The 18,446-nt window shown below is 51.8% G+C and overlaps 1 protein-coding gene across 1 annotated transcript; it reads left to right on the forward strand.

Annotated features, from left to right (window-relative positions):
* CDX1 (caudal type homeobox 1) lies at positions 1 to 17,145 on the forward strand. The gene is made up of 3 exons (XM_069592428.1): positions 1 to 445; positions 15,234 to 15,379; positions 16,151 to 17,145. Exons 1-3 carry the CDS (start codon positions 1 to 3, stop codon positions 16,355 to 16,357), a joined length of 798 nt encoding a protein of 265 aa, XP_069448529.1. The 3' UTR covers positions 16,358 to 17,145.
* Positions 17,146 to 18,446: the final 1,301 nt, after the last annotated feature.

An 18,446-nucleotide genomic window follows, 5' to 3' on the forward strand; every position in this document is an offset into this window, starting at 1 on the left:
ATGTACGTGGGCTATGTGCTGGACAAGGATTCCCCCGTGTACCCCGGCGCCGCCAGGCCCGCTAGTCTCAGCCTGGGCCCGCAAGCCTATGGCCCTCCGCCCCCGCCCCCTGGACCCCCGCAGTACCCTGATTTCACCGGCTACTCTCACGTGGAGCCGGGCCCCGTGCCCCCTGCAGCCTGGAGTGCGCCCTTCTCTGCGCCCAAGGACGAATGGGCTGCCGCCTACGGCCCGGGCCCCACGGCTCCCACAGCCAGCCCGGCCCCGCTGGCATTCGGGCCCCCTCCGGACTTTGGCGCGGTGCCCACGCCCCCGGGGCCTGGCCCAGGTCTCCTGGCTCAGCCCCTCGGCGGCCCAGGCACACCTTCCTCACCCGGAGCGCAAAGGCGGACACCCTACGAGTGGATGCGGCGCAGTGTGGCGGCTGGAGGCGGCGGTGGCAGCGGTAAGGATCCCTCTCTCGCTCTGGGCCTCCGAATGGTTCCCTTGGGAGCCAGCAGGTGCTGTCTGACCTCTGCCGTGGCCCTGGTTGGGTTCCAGAACGTGGCCCCCGACCACTCTCCCTGGAGGCTGTTCTCTCAATTTCCCCCTTCTGAATCCCGGCCTGCCAGAGCATTGGAAAGCACAACCTGTCTTTCCCTGTAGGTAGGGAACCTGAGACCCAAGCAATGAAGAAAGACGCCCTGTAGGAACTGAACACAGGTCCCCAGACCTTTATCGTGGGGTAAACTTTTGGCAGCACTGGTCCAGGTGGTCATCTGCTCCTTGCACCCCTATCCCAGCCTCGGGACATGCTCTATATGTGTACACACACGTCACTTTCCTTTCCAGGTTTCAGTCCCCTATCCATATAATGAAGAGATTGGTGGGTCATATCCTTTGGGCTAAAAAAGAGCCTTCTTTGGTTAGATTGCTGGTGGTTGAGGGTCCCTACCTTACCATCCCAGGGCTCTCCCTGAACTCTTGACCCTGGGGGAGGGGACAGCAGCAGCATTAGTTGGGAAGGTGGCTGCTGTTTGGCTCCTGAGCCTGTGAACCTCCTGCCCCCAGGCAGGCCTCTCGGATCCACCCTCTTCAAAGGCAGGGGACAGGGCAGGACAAAGACTCAGCTTTAATAAGGGGCGGCCTGACCTCTTTATAGGTCCCCCCTTTGTCATGTAACAGGCTGGGCCTTGGCTCGGTAGTGACTCCTGTCGGCCGGAAAGTGAACATGATACCCCATTGTCCTGACTGTGTTTGGCCTGTCCTGACAAAGGCCACCTGGCCTTAGGGGCGGGAAGTTGGCCTGCCCACCCTTTGATGTCCAGCCCCTCCTCCCTTTCCCCCAGCTGGGAGTGAGCCTGGGCTTTCCCCACCTCCCCCTCCTTTCTCTCTTCACCCCCATGTCCCCCGACACAGACAGCTCATCTGGGGCAGATGCTGCGGAGAAGGTGATCAGCAGCTACAGGTCTGGCTGCAACTGTACCACCTCCTTGAGAGTCCCCGGAACACAGAACCTCCTATCTGCCTCCAGAGGCCTCAGAGGCCTGAGGTTTCTGCTGCAGCTGTGCCACTTGTCTCCGTGGCTAAATAATAACAGCTAATTCTTACAGAGCACCTAGTAATGCAGCAGGCTCTGACCTAAAATCTTTTCATCCTTATAACTTTATCATGGGGACTATTATCACCCCCATTTTCAAGATGAAGAAGCTATGGCATAGAGAGATGACAAAGTAGGGCAAATATAGTTAAACTTGTGTAACCAGTACACGGTGGGGCTGGGATGTGACCAAGCCTGTGCTCTGATCCTCTCAACAGAGTCCCTTAAATCAGCCATCTTTTCTAGGTCTCAGTTTTACCACCTGTGACATGAGCGAGAAGGGTCTTGTGCATTTGTTTGAGTTACAAAAGGACTCCTTTGAAAAATGTGGTGGAAAGCATAAATGTTCTCCCTAGGAAAAAAGAAAAAGTGTTTCCTAACTCGGCAGACAATTTCAGGGGTTCCAAAGGCCCCTAGAAGCTTTATCCATAAACCTCAGTTGAGAATTTTACCTTAGAATATATGAGAGAAAGCGTCTGGGGCCACTGACACTTGGGTCCTGCGGTTCTGTGTCTGTTCTCTGAAGAAGAAAGTCCACTGTCCTGCTCCTTTATTCCAGCTGCTACTTCCTGCTCATCAGCCGACTATGGAGATGGACGGGGAGGATCTCCAGGGGCCTGTGGCAGTCAGAGGACTGGCAGGAGCCCTGAGGAGCTTCCAGGCTGTGTGATGTCAGGCAAATCCCAGCTCTCTGGGCACTGGAGCTGCCAAACCCAGTTCGGCTCGGGTCTGGAAAGTCATTTGGAAACTGTTGCCCTGGGCACATTGGAGGCCTAGGACTAACTCTGCCCAAAGGCAAACATTCTTTTACCCTCACTCCCAGAAAGTAGAAGGGCAGGCCAAGGGAGGTTTGGGGGTTCCCAAGGAAAGGGGCCACCCCTGGAGCCAGGCGAGAACCACTCTGCCTTTTGGAAGCTAGAAGCTGCTGCCTGTCCACTCAGGTGGAGTCTGAAGCTGACCAGTCCTCTTGAGGCGGGGGCAGAACTGGGTTGAGGTTACAGACCCTCCCTGAGAGAGAGGCCAAGCTCCTCTCCTCTTTGGCCTCAGTTTGTCCCTCTGGGGAATGAAGATGTGGGGTTTCCAGGGGTGTTTCCTGGGTAACGCTGTTGTCTGGGACAGCAGAGGGAAGGTCGGTGCATGCCATCCCCCCTCAATGCTGCTGGTCCCTGATCTGATGGTATCCTTCCTGCCCCTTCTTTGCCTTCTGTGCTTCTAGCATTCTAGAATATCTGAGTGGACAGTTAGAGACCAGACATACAGATGGGAAACTGAAGCCTGGAGATTGTAAGGGAATGTTCTAGTATCACACAGGTGGAGGCTGGGCTGGGCTGGGGTATATGTTGGATGAGTCAGTTAAAGTTTTCTGATGGCTTCCCATTATATTTAGGGCAAAATTTACACTTCTTCCTGAGGTCTAAAAAGCTATGTGTACTGCTACAGGCAGGTCTTATACTAGCTGTATTCCTTCTTCCAGGAAAACTCCTTGCAAGCTGCCTCCCCTTTCAGGTCTTACTTAGCTTCATGGCCACTTCCTCAGAGAGGTCTTCCATGATGTTCTGAAGTCGGTGCCTCCCCCACATACCCACTGATGATCTTTGCCTTGTTTCATTACTTACTTATTTTGTGTTTGTGTGGTGTCTATTCCCATTACTTTACTTACTTTGTGTTTGTGTGTTTGTGTGGTGTCTATTCCCACACCAACTCACCAAGGTAAACTACCATGAAGTCCAGAACCATGTTTATTTGACCCATGACTGTGTTTCCCTGATAGCTCAGGCAGTAAAGAATCCACCTGCAATGCAGGAGACCGCGGTTCGATTCCTGGGTCAGGAAGATCTGCTGGAGAAGGGATGGGCTTCCCTTGTGGCTCGGCTGGTAAAGAATATGCCTACATATAAAGAATATGCCTACAATGTGGGAGACCTGGGTTCAGTTCCTGGGTTGAGAAAATTCCCTGGAGAAGGGAAAGGCTACCCACTCCAGAATTCTGGCCTGGAGAATTCCATGGACTGTTGCAAAGAGTCGGACATGACTGAGTGGCTTTCACTTCACTGCTTTCTAGGCACCCAGCTCTGTGTGTGGCATTTAGTAGGTCCTCAATATTTTCTGTTGAATGAATGAACAGGGCAAGTGTGTGAGGGACAGTAAGACAGCTCTGGGAGAAGAGGGGAGAGATAAGATCTCAACCTGGAGATGGGACCCACGACTGTCCAGCTGAGCCGCTCATGCCAGTGGAAGCCTGGTTGCCCCTTTCTCCCTATTCCATGGGTGGTCAGTACTCTGTTCTTACCTGGAGAATTGGCGGAGCTGAGGCTGGGACTAAGATGCCAGTTTTACCTAAGGAGAGGGCAACAAAGCTTGGGAAGGAGAGAGGCTATTATGTTGTCCATAAACAAAATATTAGCCAGTTCTGAGTGATGACTGTCACTTGACTGAGGCCAGGATAGGAAATGACTGCAAGCAGCTCTACTTTTTTTGTCTTCCCCTTTTGCAACTATAAATATTTTCTTTAGGAATGTTATAAATCATCCTTTAACAAAGGTTCAGTTTCTGATTCACTATCAATAAATAGTTTTTCACAGGTTAATGGCCCATTGGTGTGGCTGAAGTCCCATACAAGTAGGGAAATGTCCACTCAGATGATAAGACTCTTGTAGCAGGGTTTGGATCTTGGTCCAACTTCTTCAGCTGTCAGACAGAGAAACTGAGGCCCATGGAAGGGATGAACCCTCTTCCCCCCACTACGTTCCAGGCCTTCTCCCTTGGCCCATAGCATCAGCCACCAACCTGGCCTCTCACCTTCAGCCTCTCCCTAATACCCTGCTGCTGCTGCTCCTGCTGTTTAGTCGCTAAGTTATATCCAACTCTTTGTAATTCCATGGGCTGTAGCCCACCAGGCTGTAGCCTATCACAGCTCCCCTGTCCATGGGATTTTCCAGGCAAACATACTGGAATGGGTTGTCATTTCCTCCTCCAGGGGATCTTCCTGACCCACGGATCAAACCTGCATGTCCAGTGTCTCCTGCATTGGCAGGCAGATGCTTTACCACTGAGCCACCTGGGAAGCCCCCCTACTGCCCTCAGTTTAGTTCAGTCGCTCAGTCGTGTCTGACTCTTTGTGACTCCATGAATCGCAGCACACCAGGCCTCCCTGTCCATCACCAACTCCCGGAGTCCACCCAAACCCATGTCCACTGAGTCAGTGATGCCATCCAACCATCTCATCCTCTGTCATCCCCTTCTCCTCCCGCCCTCAATCTTTCCCAGCCTCAGGGTCTCTTCAAATGAGTCAGCTCTGACCTTGATGTCCTCTACACCAGGGGTCTCCACCCCCTGGTACTGGTGTGTGGCCGGTTGGGAATGGGTGGCACGGTAGGAGGTGAGCGGTGGGTGAGCAAGCCAAGCTGCATCTGCCATTCCCCATTGTTCACGTTACCCCCTGAACCATTCCCCATGCCCATACCTGGAAAAATTGTTTTGCATAAAACCAGTCCTTGGTGCCAAGGTTGGGGGGAGGGGCACTGTTCTAAACCACTGCTGGATTTACCTTCTCAAAGCTCATCCACTGCTCAAGAGCATCCCATGGCTCCCCACTGCCATGGAATTGCCTTTTCGCTTTATACCGTTCAACTGCTGTAATGAAAATCCAGCCCCATTTCAGAGTCCTCTTGAGAACCAGCCCCAACCCACTCTTGAAGCCACTTTCCCATTAGTTTGTTGAGATACAGAAATGCTTACCTGGGACGGTTAAGAGTCCAGCTTCAGAGCCTCAAGCCTGGAATTGTATTTCTGTTAGAAGTTGCATTAGCTGCAGTCAAATTGATGTGGATCATTTCTCTAAGCCTCAGCTTCTTCCACTGTGATATTAAGATGATAACAGGATTACACCTTGAAGCAATGGTTCCTGTAAAACACAGTCCTGAGCCTGGCATACAGTAGGCGCTCAGTGTACTGGTGCCTGTGACCATCTCTACCTGTCATTAGCAGGTACATGAGAGCACATACCTCATACTCCCTGCCTCTCTAGTGTGGGTTCCTTGACCTGAACTGTCCTCCTCTGTCTTTACCAGGTCAAATGCTGCTTCTCCAAGGCCACCTCCTCTAGGAAGCCCTCCTTGGTTCCCTCCCTCCAAGCACTGTATCAGATCCTTGTTTGAACATTTATCACTGACTGTCTTGTTGATCTCTGCCATCTACCATCTGTTATTGCCTCAAGGAACAGTCCTAGTCAGTCTCATCCTTCTCATCATGCCTTGTACATAGTAGGAGCTCATGATAAAGCTAATAACTGTGACATCGGCTAAGTCTTTACCACGTGCCAGGCATTGTGTCAAAAACTCTGCATGGGTGATCTCATTTAAGTCTCATAATAACTGTAAGAGGTGTGAGGATCTATTATAAGCTTCATTTTTACAGGTAGAGTTAATGAGGCTCAGAGAGGGTAAGTGGCTTGCCAAAGCTCACACGGCCAGGTTTGCTGCTGCCCAGGGTTCAAACCTAGCCTCTACAGCCTGATGACCATCTATCACATGAAGCAACACCCTCAGAATGGGAGCCCAAGCCCCCCTCCCCATGTGCATTCCAGTCCAGGTGGGGAAAAGGAGGCCAGTCAGTGATGGGCTGTAAGAGGCTGAAGGGGGAGGATGGGCACAGCAGGCTGTTTAAAACCGGTTCTCCAGGCAGAAGCTCCATTCGACACCTCATCTCTCAGATGTAGCTGGGAAGGGGGGGAATGACCCAGTTAGAAGGTGGCAGAAGGCTTTTTTTGGTTGGGTGTTTTCCCCCCACTTTGCAGATATTGCTGCCGAGAGCATGGGGAGTTGTTCTGAAGGACCAAAACAGCTTTATTAGCAGCAAGCCTCTCTCATTGGTGGAAATTATCTTAATGAGATGCCTCTTAAGTTTCTGTCCCAGAGTTTTTGGGACCTGGAAACAACATATATGTCTGGAGTCAGGTCCATCACCATGTTAAGAGGCTAAGCCCTCCCCCTGCCATACTTGCCCCTCAGCCTTATAGGGGTGCCCCACAAAGACCCCTCAGCATCAACAGAGGGAGGGAACAGGTGTCAGTGGAAGCCAAGACTGACCCTCCAGGCTCCGATGTCTTCCCATTGCTCTCAAAGTCAAATCCAAGCCCCTCACCCTAGGGCTCAAAACCCTGCTAGCCTTTTCAGCCTCTCTTGTGCCTCTCTCATTCATTCATGAGGCAGGCAGGTGGTGCTAGTCTCTGAGTCTTTCTTCTATTCTGCTAGGTGCTGGGGATTCCTGCCAGGGCAAGGCACACGGGGTCCCTCGGGGGTCTGGCCCTCTGTTGCTACTCTCTCTGCTTTAGGGCCTTTGCACATGCTCTTTTGGCTTCCTGGAATACTCTTCCCCGTTGGTGACATAGAGACCTCCTTCTCAACCATCAGATCTTGGCTTAGATGTCATCTCCTCCAGGACACTTTCCTCAAGCTAAATAAAGTAGGCTCTCTGCCCCCTGCCACCCCACCCCCACATCTTAATCATAATAACTGTAAGAGGTGTGAGGCTATGCTCTGAGCTCCATGCTTCCTTTCCTTCACACTAATCACAGTTTGTAACTATTATGCTGGTTTGTTTTTAATCTACCCCCCACCCTTGAAAGTGGGAATGAACCATTTAACAAATAAGCACCAAGCACTTCCCATAGTAATAATAATATGCACTGCCATCTATTGAGTACTCACTGTGTTTCAAATGCAAGTATTTTTGACCCCAGGACAACACATTTCTCTATTAGAGCAGTGGCTGTGACTAAGGCTGTATGAACAGTGGAGTTAGACAGAAGGATGTCCTTTGGAGGTTAAGCCAACCAGCTGATGGATGGGATGTGGGGAGCGGGGAAATTGCCACCTAGGCTTTTGGCCTGAGTGGCTGGAGGAGAGGGGACATTTACTGTGAGGAGAAGGTCAGGAAGCAGTGAGTCTGTGTTAAGTTTAACAAGGATTCATCAAGTACTCCCTGTGTGTGTGTCTGGCACAGTTGTAGAACCAAATGAGCAAGATGCATGGTCTCTGCCATCATGGAGCAGGTAGGGAGCCAGGAACCAAAGGGAAGGGATTTGCTAAGGTCCCTCGGTGAGCATGAAAAGGGCTGGGGTCCACAGCTCCTCCCTCCCTGTACCTCTGCCCCAGATGTGATTCTTCAGGACCCACACCTGTGGACGATTAGGCAAAGACCTCACCTCCAGACCAGAGAAGGGTGGCCGGGGTAGGGCAGAGGCCTGGAAACTCCACCAGGAGACAGTTGAGAGGCTGCAGGTTGTTCAGCCCAGAAGACAGAGGGATGCAGTTGCTGCTTGTAACTCTCAGAAGGGCTGTTCTAGGCCAGAGGTGCCCCCTATTTCTGGTGCCACTTGTGGAAAATCCTAGGAAGAATATAACTGGGTGATGAACGCAAGGACAGGCAGGCTGCTTTGCAGATAGTCCAAGCAGTCGGGCTAGGTATATGCTATGAGGATGTGGGCGTCTGGACTTCGCTGGGAGTTTGGTCTAGCTGTGTTGTCCAATAGAACTTCCTGTAATGATGGCTCTGTATCTATACTGTCCAGTGTGATAGCCATTAGCTACACGTGTCCACTGAGCACTTGCTATATATATGGCTAGCATGACTAAAACACTGAATTTTTAATTCTATTTAATTAATTTCAATTTAGGTAGCCACATGTGGCTAGTAGCTGTCATATGGGACGGCGCAGGAAAATTCCTCTCCAGAGTTCCTAGCACGGTAATCCATTCCCGATGTGCCCCTTATTCTCCACTGAGGATTTTCTGGCCTCTTTTGAATCTGCAGTCATCATCTTTTTGGCTCTGCATCATCATCTTCTTCCCCCTGCTCCTCCTCTTCCTTTCCCTCTTATCCCCCCTCCTCCCTTCCCCTCTTTCTTTTTCTCTGCTGTCACAGATAGCTTTTATTAATACCTTGTTAAATACACGATCACATCTACTCTCCACAGCGTCCATGTCTGAAGGAGGCATGCCTGTCCTCATTTCGCAGATGAGTAATGGGATTCAGAAACGTTCAGTGACTTGCCTGGGTTCCCACTGCTAGCCCATGGCTGGGCCGGGTTAGAATCATCAGGTTTGTTTGACTATGAACTTTCTGTCCTCTTCACTGCCTGCCATAGCCGAGTCAGATTGGGGACCTCCTTGAAGAAGATAGGTGAGGGGAAGGTGCAGAGGCAGCCTGGGAGGAGGAGGGGGAGGTGCTGACTGAGCTTAGTGCCTAGGAAGGAGGGTGACAGTGGGGTGGAGAAGCTTGCCTAAGCCTGCAGGGCCCCTGAGTGTGGCTGGTCTGGCCATCCTCTCATCTCTCTCGCACACCCATGCTAGCGTCACTCCTGCTCCAGGAAAGAGCAGGAGTGAATGAGGAGTCGTGCTAGAGCAGGTAGGACTGGCAGAGCAGCCAAAACAAGGACTAATCATGGGCCCAATAGAGAGCCTCATGGCCCAGGGAGGATATCCATCCATCATGGAACTGGGCGACAGAAGTCTACCCACTGGTCATACACATGGGGAAACGGTTCCAAGCAGAACCTCACATGTCCAGCTGGTGGCTCAGCCAGACCTCCCCACCCCCAGGCAATGTTCTTTGCCCTGAGGGCCCCCATCAGGCGGCATTCCTCCTTCTCCCAAGGGATCCCTCCAACATCCGCTTCTACAAATAGCTCGGTTCAGCTTGTCGTCTCCATAGCTCTTTGCCCTTTGCAAACTGCTTTCAAATCCATTCTGCTCCCCAGGGGGAAGGGAAGCCCAAAGAAGTTCAACCACTTGTTAAATCCATTAGCTAAGGATGCAGACCTGGGCCCATGGGCTCAGAGCTACAGAGAAGTTCAGAATCTACAGGGCCCTGGGAGCTGACACCAAACCTTCTGCTGCTGCATCGGAGAAACAGGCCCAGAGGGGAGAAGGGACTTATTTATGGCCACACAGGTGGCACAGCACCGGGACATACTTACTTCAGCTGGTGATTCAGAATCCCCTCTGGTAGGCTTGTTAAAGATGGCAGAGAGACCAGGATGCAACAGGCCTGCGAGCTTGTGAATATGTATATTTAACAAGCATCCATGCCTGCCTGTGTGCATTTCTCTGTGTCTGTGTATGTCTGTCGGGTGTGGGGTATTTTGATGTACGGCCAGTGGGGTTGGACCACACAGAGAGGGGTCATGGATTTGTGTTCCAAGCTCTGAGGGCCAGAGCTGGCAGTGTCATCCCTCAGGGCCACAGTCTCAGCAGGAAGGGGTCAAAGGAAGTGCTGACCCAGAGGCCACTTGATTTTCTGGGAGCCACCAACCCTGCCCTGGGGGCAGAGGCTGAACTCTGTCCTTGCCTGGCCCAGGCTGGATGAGGAGGCCCCACTGCAGACCGCCAGGCTCCTGCCCGCACCCTCCAGCTGGGCAGACTTTGTTTCTAGACTCTCAGACAGGGAAATCAGTCTTAGAATTCTTTCAGCAATAATAACAAATATAATCAGAGCATCAACAAACATTGGGAACTTCATGTTTCCAAGTTGGAAGGGACCTTATAAATAAATGGTCTCATCCAACATACAATCCATTGCTTAGATCCATTTCCCAGCATCCCTGCCGTATGGTTATCCCACCATGGAAATCATTAGGATCTACCTTTCCCTGCATGCCTACTATGTGTTCGGTATATGCTAGGCATCATTCATCCATCCATCTCAAGTGATCCCCTATATACTCAGGGTGGTAGTTAATTATAGGAGACCTTACACTGGGTGATAGGTTCTAGTGCTGTTTCTAAAACTAGACAGACCTGGGCCAGGTCCCACCTGCAGATGTGCAGAACTTGCTGGGCCTCAGTCTTCTCATCTGTAAACTGGGGCTAACACCTGCACAGCTTCATAGGTTATTGAGAGACGTATACAAAGTTCTTGACACATGGACATATTGGCTGTTATTAGAATAATTATTGCCATTTTGTAGATACAGAACACGAGGCTCAGAACCCAGCCAGTGAGAAGCTGGACAGCAAGCCCTAGAGGTCTGCCTGCCCAAACAACCACATGTCATGGTCACCTGGAGAGCTGTTCAAGTATCAAATCCCCGAGCCCGATTTTAGTCCCCCTGAGTCTGAACTTCTGGGCCAGAATCTGTGCTTTTAAAAGGTTCCTCAGGCATTTGAGGCTGCTGGTCAGGAGTCAGGACATTTAGCCTGGAGCTTTCCAGGGCCTCTGCTGTGCATACTTTAGGGGTGGGGAGCTTGCTAACCTCTATGGCAGCCTGATGCATATGGATGGACCGTTCCTAGCATCCTACAACCAGAGCAGAGAGAAAGACTCTCATTTGGAGAGTTATCCAAGGCTCTTCTCCTCCCATGCTTCACCCCTAAGAGCTGGTGGGGGGACTCCCACCCTCTCTCCCACCTACGTGCCTTGGCATCTGGCCCAGAGAGTTATTCATTAGGTGACTGGGAGTGGCCTGGCCCCCATCAGACACCTGTTATAGGAGTCCGGACTTCCCTCTTAGGCCCAGTGTCCCAAAGGCCTGTAAATCATTCATCCTGGGCCCTCTCCCTGCCCCACCGCTGTCACGCACCTCCCTGCTCCCTCCCTCCTGGGCCCCCAGGGTGGCACAGGTGATAACAGGAGGGCAAAGGAGGGTTGCTCACAGCAGTGGGGAGTTCTGGCCCAGAGTTGGGACTGGAGCCCAAGGTGCCTGATTGTCATTAAAAATACAAATTCACATCTTCAGGGGGTAAAAATGCAAATACCCCAAAGACTCCCTCCTCCCTGTGGCTTCCCAGGCTTCAGTCCCTTCTCCAGGCAGCCCCGATACTGGCTTCCTGTATATTCTTTCAGAAAGAACTCTATGGGTGTACAAACATGTTTGAGTATGTGTGTGTGTGTATTCCATTTTTATACGAAAATAGTAACATATTATTCACACCATTTTGCCTTTTAAAAAACGTAATGTTTTTAGAAATTGCTCCATGTTGGCACATATAGAGCTTTATAATTTCTTCTTGATGACTGCCTAATGATCCTCTCCATGGATGTACCATCTCTTATTAACTAGTCCTGACTCACAGACATGTACATTGTTCTTAACTTTTGTACTATCTGAAACAGCTACCTCTGTGGGCAGTTTTCTGTGGGATCACTCCCTGGAAGAGGGATTCAGGAGTCAAAGGGCATGTGCATGTTAAATGAGGCTGAGATCACCAAGCTGGGCTCCAAGGAGGACATTCCCGTTATCACCCTCTGGCCAGCAGACGGGACTTTCTGGTTCCTGGACCACACAGTATGATTTCAAACATTTGGTTCTTTGGCAGAGCCATTTTTTCAGCAATACATTGTGTGCTTTGAGCAACTTCCCCAGATAGAAGTTGGTCTCTGGGTTCTTGAGCCCACCAGCCCCTCTCTTGGGTCCAGGAGGCTGCAACAGGTCCTGGGTCTTCACTAGCAGCCTTACTAGAGGTGCAACTATGCAGAGAGGAGTAACTATGCAGCCAGAACGCTATCTCTTATCTAGTTCCTGCTGCCCTCAGAGTTGGGGGAAAGAACTCAGGCTGGAGGTCAGGAAACCTGAGCCCAGATTGATACCACTACCAGGCAGGATGACCCTCAGCAAGTGCCCTTTTCTGAGTTTTTATTTCCCCCATCTATGAAATGGGTATAATGGATGCCCACTTGCTCATCAGGGAGAATAGGAGTGAAGGTTGGATGCCTGAGGAAAAGGGTGTCTTTATAATCTCTCAGGCTGAGGTCTGGGTGGGCAGGAAGCTTCCATCCGCTACTGCCAAAAGTGAATCTTTTTGGCATTTTCAACCTGAGGGCCCTCCAGGCCCAGCCAGGACTTTTGGGGATCTGCCCTCACCGTGGTCTAAACCCTCTCTTCCAGAAATACAAGTAGACGATGGGCCTGCCGTTTGAGCTTCTATTGCCAATGCTTAGAGGGCCATATAGCAGGCTCTGTGGACCCCAAATCTGGTGGGATGAGGAGCTGCAGGCCTGGTAACTGCCTGGGGCTTCAGTGACCCTGAATGTACAGGGAGTTTGGACTAAAAGAACTTACAAGGCCTCTCTTATTTGGACCTCTGGCTGCTGTATAACCATTCGGAATGTCAGTATCTTCATCTATAATGTGGGAGGAGACTGAACTTCTATGACCCTTTCTGGCTTTGGCCCAGTGAACCCAGCGGGGCTGTGGGTTCAGAGATCTGCTGGGTTCCAGCGGTGGTGGCATTAGGCAGAATTGTTTTTGAGCTGGCACTGAATTTTCTAGGTCAAGAAGGGGCCCCATCTGGAGCCAAGGCCTCGGCAGCCGCTCCCTGGTCCCTTTCCTGGGTTAGGCCTGGCTGAGGGCCGGGGCTGTCTCGTGCTGTGTCGGGCAATGGGCTGAGGTCAGTGGTTGTGGAAGAGTCCAGTGTGGTTCTGCTCCTCTGGCAGGAAACTCAAGGGAAAGAGCCCAGGAACATCTGCCGTCTCCTGTTCTCCACAAACCATTTGGCTCTTGGGGAGCCCAGCACTGTCCTGCCAAGCTGTGTGGGCTGGGTGGGGAAGGCGGAGGCTGGAACAGTGTGGGGGGGTAGTTAGCACAGGGGTGCTGAGGGACAGGCAGGCCCAGAGCTGGGACCACGGAGATGGTCAGGTTGTTGTGGGGGCATCTGGGTGAAGTGGGAGGGGGTCGATGGTTATGCAGACTGGCCATGCCCTAGTGGGATGCAGGGGCGAGTCTGAAAATGCTTGCATGTGCCTCCTGGTCATAGCCACGTGTTGTTTCTTACAAAAGGACACTGGTATTGAGTCAGGCCCTCACAGCAGCCCAGGCCAAGCATGACTCTTTAATAGTCTCTCCAGACAGACCTCTGATCCCAGCCTGAAAGAGATCCCTGACATTAACCCAACCAATTCCTGGTCCAAGGCTGAGTTTCATGTGGAAGCCAAGATACCACCTCTTTCTCCTTCTTCTTTCTCCACTTCTTTCTCCTCCACCACCTTCTTATGGCAGGTCTCCCCACACCTCCCCTTTCTCACCAGTCTGTTCTCTATCCAGCAGCCAGAGGCATCTTAAAATCTACATCAAACCTCATGTCTCCTCTGCTCAAAACCCTGTAATGGCTCCTGCCCCAGACAGAGCAAAACCCAGAGCCCTTTCCATGGCCTGTGGGCCTTGCATGACCTGCCCACCCCCTCTGCTCACTGCATCCTGGGCGCACGAGCCTTCTCACTTTTCCTCCCTCTTCAGACAGCAGGCACGTCCCCACCTCAGGGCTTTTGCACCTGCTGTTCCCTCTGCTTGGGCACCTCTTTCCCAGACAGCTGCATCGCTCTTTCTCACTTTAGATCTTTGCTCAAGCTCCCCTTCAAGGTAAGGCCTTCATGGACCACTCTGTTCAAAATCATAGCCTCTCTCCTCCCTAAATTCCCAGTCCTCCTTTTTTCTCTGAAAAGTTTTTCATCAATTAACATATCAATAATTTTCATATTTTTTATTTTTACTCATCTCCCTTCATTAGAACCTAAGCTTCAGGAGGGCAGGGACTTTTAATTCAGCTCCCTGCTGTACCAGGGACTTGGCCCACAGCAGGAACTCGGTAAATATCTGTGGGCTGGCCTGAGCACTCCTGCTGTGTGCCTGGGCTCAGGCTGGAGTGTGAATGGCTCCAAGCAGACTAGCCCCCCCCCCCCCCCTCAGGTGTGCAGCCCCAGCTCAGGGCTTCCTGTCTAGAACCAGGGTCTTTTGAGGAACCTGACAGGTCCTGGGGAACAACCAGCAGCCCCAATACTTTCTGTCCGATTGTTTGGCCAGCAACCAACAGGCATTCAACAGGAAGTGAGGAGCATATACCCCAGTGCAGTTCTGAAAGCTTTCTGCTTCCAGCCTCTGGCTGCGGCGGCCCTTCCTGCTCTCTCCACCACAAGAGAGAAGAGCAGCCGATGTCTCTATCTCAACCTACCCCTGCTGCCAGGTGTTCCTCCAAGGATCCCCGAATTAGAACCACCTGGGGAGCTTGTGAAAAATGCAGATTCCACCCCAAGGCTTTCGAGTTTACATGCCCAGTGACGCTCTGGAAGCTGTGTTTTCACAAGTTCCCCATGTGACTGTTGTGCAGCCACACCTGGGAACTGGTGCATAAGAGCTGGTGGGTCTGGCAGTCAGAGGAGGGCTCTGGGTCAGCAGACCTGGCTGAAACCCCAACTCCACCTGCAGCTTGCTGGGTAACCCTGGGCCAGTTGCATCCTGTCTCTGAGCCTTGTGCTCAGTCGCTCAGTTGTGTCCAACTCTGCAATCCCATGGACTGTAGCCTGTCAGGCTCCTCTGTCCGTGGGATTCTCCAGGCAAGACTACTGGAGTGGGTTACCATGCTCTCCTCTAGGGGATCTTTCCGACCCAGGGATTGAACCCACATTCTCTCATCTCCTGCATTACAGGCAGATACTTTGCCTGCTGAACCATCGAGGAAGCCTCTCTCTCAGTGTTAGGGACCCCACATGGGCATGAGAACAGTGCTTGACTCCCAAGTTGGGAGTCTCCAAGCCTGATTGTTACTTTCTCAGCGTTCTTCTTCAGGGGTCCTGGATTGCTCTTCCCCCTGGGAGCCCTGCCTTGGCCTTTTGCAGGCTCCTCTCCCCACTCACCTCTCCTCCTGGCACTTCTGCTTCTCAGGTAAGACCCGGACCAAGGATAAATACCGCGTGGTCTATACCGACCACCAGCGCCTGGAGCTGGAGAAGGAGTTCCACTACAGTCGTTACATCACTATCCGGCGGAAATCAGAGCTGGCCGCCAACCTGGGGCTCACTGAACGGCAGGTGCGTAGGGCCCCTACTTCAGCCGCAGGAGCAGTACTGCAAGTCTGGCCTCCAGGCTACCAGGCAGATTATGGAGCTCAGTCAAGGGAGGACAGAGAGGTTGTCTCCTGGCCATGATCATACAAACACAACAGAAACTGAGCTGCTGCCATAAATCCCCTGGCCAATAAAACCCAATATCCCTGGGCACCAATAGGGGGATAGGGGGTCTGATTAATTCTAGGCTACGGCAGGCTTTGATCAGTGCTGTTTAAATCCAGAGGGAGCAGTCACAGGGAGAACAGGGAAGGCTTCCTGGAGGAGGGGTGTTAGAGCATGGCTTTGGAAGATGGAGAGGAAGAGGGTTACAGAAAAAGTTGTCTTAAGAGTAAAGGAGCAGGGGTGGAGGGGTGGGTTTGGGGGTGGGAGGGAGGCTCAAAAGGGAGGGGATATAGGTATACTTATGACTGACTCATGTTGCACAGCAGAAACCAACACAACATTGTAAACCAATTATCTTCCCATTAAAAATAAATAAAACTTAAAAAACTGCTGGGCAGAATAAAAAAGTATTACAGGTACTTCAAAAAAAACAAAAACAAAAAGGCAGGGGAACAGGTTCCAGGAGGGGAGAACATGTTGAGGGTACATGAACAGTTGGGGTAGCTGCAGCCGGAGGGAAGCCCCAAATGCCACATCAAGAAACAAGAGCTCCACTGCCCTCTCTCTTCCTCTTGCTCTGCCGTTCAGTCTCCATACCACCTGCCCCATCTCTGTTCTCTGATCCCACAGGTGAAGATCTGGTTCCAAAACCGGCGGGCCAAGGAGCGCAAAGTGAACAAGAAGAAGCAGCAGCAGCAGCCTCCACAGCCACCCCCGCCAGCCCATGACATCACCCCCACCCCAGCAGGGCCACCCCTGGGGGGCCTGTGCCCCAGCTCTGCCAGCCTCCTGGGTGCCTCCTCCCCAGTGCCTGTCAAGGAGGAATATCTGCCATAGCCCCCGGACCAGCCTTGTGGGCTGGGGCCCTTGAGGACTCAGGTGCTGGGCATGTGGCTCCTGTCGGGGCCCAGGAGTCTGAGTCCCAAGCCACACCACTGACCTTCTGAGTAACCCTGGGCAAATCACCCACCGACTCCCTGCATCCCCTGGGCCCATCCGTGCAGTGAACCTTTTCCCGCTTTGGTGTTCTAGGCCTCAGGGGGATAAGGGCGCCTGGGGTGGGAAGTCTTAATCCCCAGGGGGCAAGGTGAGGAGGGGCTAGCTCCTCCTCCATAGGCTCAAAGGTGGGAGGCCGTTGTAGGGACCAGACTCCTGGAGAAAGGAGATGGAATCCAGAGAAGATGGTTTGCAGACCATGACCTGAGGGGTCCAAGGGAAGGGTGTCAGCTGCCACCTGCCTTTTCCTGCAGGCTCAGGTCTACTTGCCTCCCTCATCACATGCCTTGAACCCTCTCCTTGTGGGATGCAAAGCACAAAGCCCGCAGGATTGAGCCTGGGCAAGAGATGACCATCCTCTCTGAGCTACACAGCATATCCCCTCACACCCATTCTCAGTGGGGTTTCCAGATTGTGGGGAGGCCCCTGCAGGGGACATAGGGGCAGAGTCTACCCTACCAAGTTTCTACCAACCCACCAGGCTGTCCCTTGGGGACCAGGCCTCAGAGAGCCCCCAGAGGACTTTCTCTGAACCAAACAGACCTCACAACTGAGCAAGTGTGTTGCACAGAGAATGGAATCTCTTGGATGCAGCTTCAAGAATAAACTTTTTTTTCTCTTTTTAAAAATGTATAAAAATCATTATAAATAGCATGAAAGGAAAATATTTAAAAAGTGTAAATCATCCTCATCCTTCTCAGCAACTGCATAGTCCCTCCTAGTCTAAGCAGGCATACAACAAGGTCACCTTTAAAACACATTTGAAAGATCAAAACATGACATCATTAGAGTAAGTCTATGAGACTATGTCAAATTTTAAGTCCATTTTGTAAGCAGAATCATCAGATTCAATCTTTCCGTCTTTCGAATGTTTCAAATACTCAGGGATTTCGTTTAGCAGATGACATTCGTTGGGTACTCCTACGTGCCAGGCATGGCTGGACCTGCCCCCAGAATTCCCAGTCTGAGCTATGCTTTAGGTATCAGGGGAGCAGAGCATCCAGGGAGTCCAGAGAGAGCTCCCAGCTTATCTTGGAGGATCTGGGAAGGCTTCCTGGAGAAGGTGATGTTTGAAGTGTGGCCTATAGGACTCGTGGGTGTTGTTAAGCCAAGATGGAGGAATGGTTAAAAAAAAAAAAAAGATTATGAGCAACATGAGCTTGAAGTCTACTTTTTAGAAACTCTGGAGAAAAGCTGCTATTTTCAGCTCCCTTTCAGAGGTGGAGAGGAGTCTTGTTGCCTGGGGCCTTCACTCCCTGGAGGGATCCAGTGCCAGCTGCCTGCCCCTCTGTTTACTGTTCTGGGAGGTGGCCCAGCCATAAAACCCGTGTGCAGCCTGCCTGCCTGCCCTTTGCTCCTGGGGCACATGACGACGCGCGAGGTAGAGCTAGTCCCCACATGAGTCCCTGAGGAGCAGGGGCTCTGTTCTCTCCTCCTCCTCATGGTGGCCTGGGAGGCATCACGGCTTAACTGAGGATGGTGGACGTCTAAGGCATGGGGACCTGGTGGAACCAGGGGAAAGGACCAGTCTTCCAGGAGCAGAGGAAGAAGACTGGTGGCAGGGTGGCTAGCAGGGATTGAATATAGTTTTCTGATCTTCAGAAATGTTTGCTGTGTGACCCTCAGGGAATTGCTTCCCCACTCAGCCTCATTTTCCCATCTGTAAGATAAAGGAGCTTGTTTATCAAGGAAAAAATGGCTCTGGTCAAGTAAATTTGGGAAGTCCTGCAGACTCAACCTTTCTGGGATAGTCACAGAGGTGTATTAACACATCAAAGACTGACAAGTCCCACAGCAAAAAAACTCCCTGAATTTTCTTTAATCCAGCCTTCCTCATGCTTCACTGTCGAGGAGACCCCTACCAGCACCTACCAGCACCCCACAGAACACTGTGTGCTCTGGAGTGAGGGGCTGGAGGGCCATGCTTCAG

This window comes from Ovis canadensis, chromosome 5 (genome assembly GCF_042477335.2).
Source record: "Ovis canadensis isolate MfBH-ARS-UI-01 breed Bighorn chromosome 5, ARS-UI_OviCan_v2, whole genome shotgun sequence".
Lineage (NCBI taxonomy): Eukaryota > Metazoa > Chordata > Mammalia > Artiodactyla > Bovidae > Ovis > Ovis canadensis.

What these genes read in the sequence shown, in the direction of transcription:
- CDX1 (XM_069592428.1), top strand. Translation starts at nt 1, where the DNA reads ATGTACGTGGGCTATGTGCTGGACAAGGATTCCCCCGTGTACCCCGGC. An exon ending in TGGAGGCGGCGGTGGCAGCG is followed by an intron (nt 446 to 15,233) that starts GTAAGGATCCCT and finishes TCTGCTTCTCAG; the next exon opens with GTAAGACCCGGACCAAGGAT. An exon ending in TGGGGCTCACTGAACGGCAG is followed by an intron (nt 15,380 to 16,150) that starts GTGCGTAGGGCC and finishes CTGATCCCACAG; the next exon opens with GTGAAGATCTGGTTCCAAAA.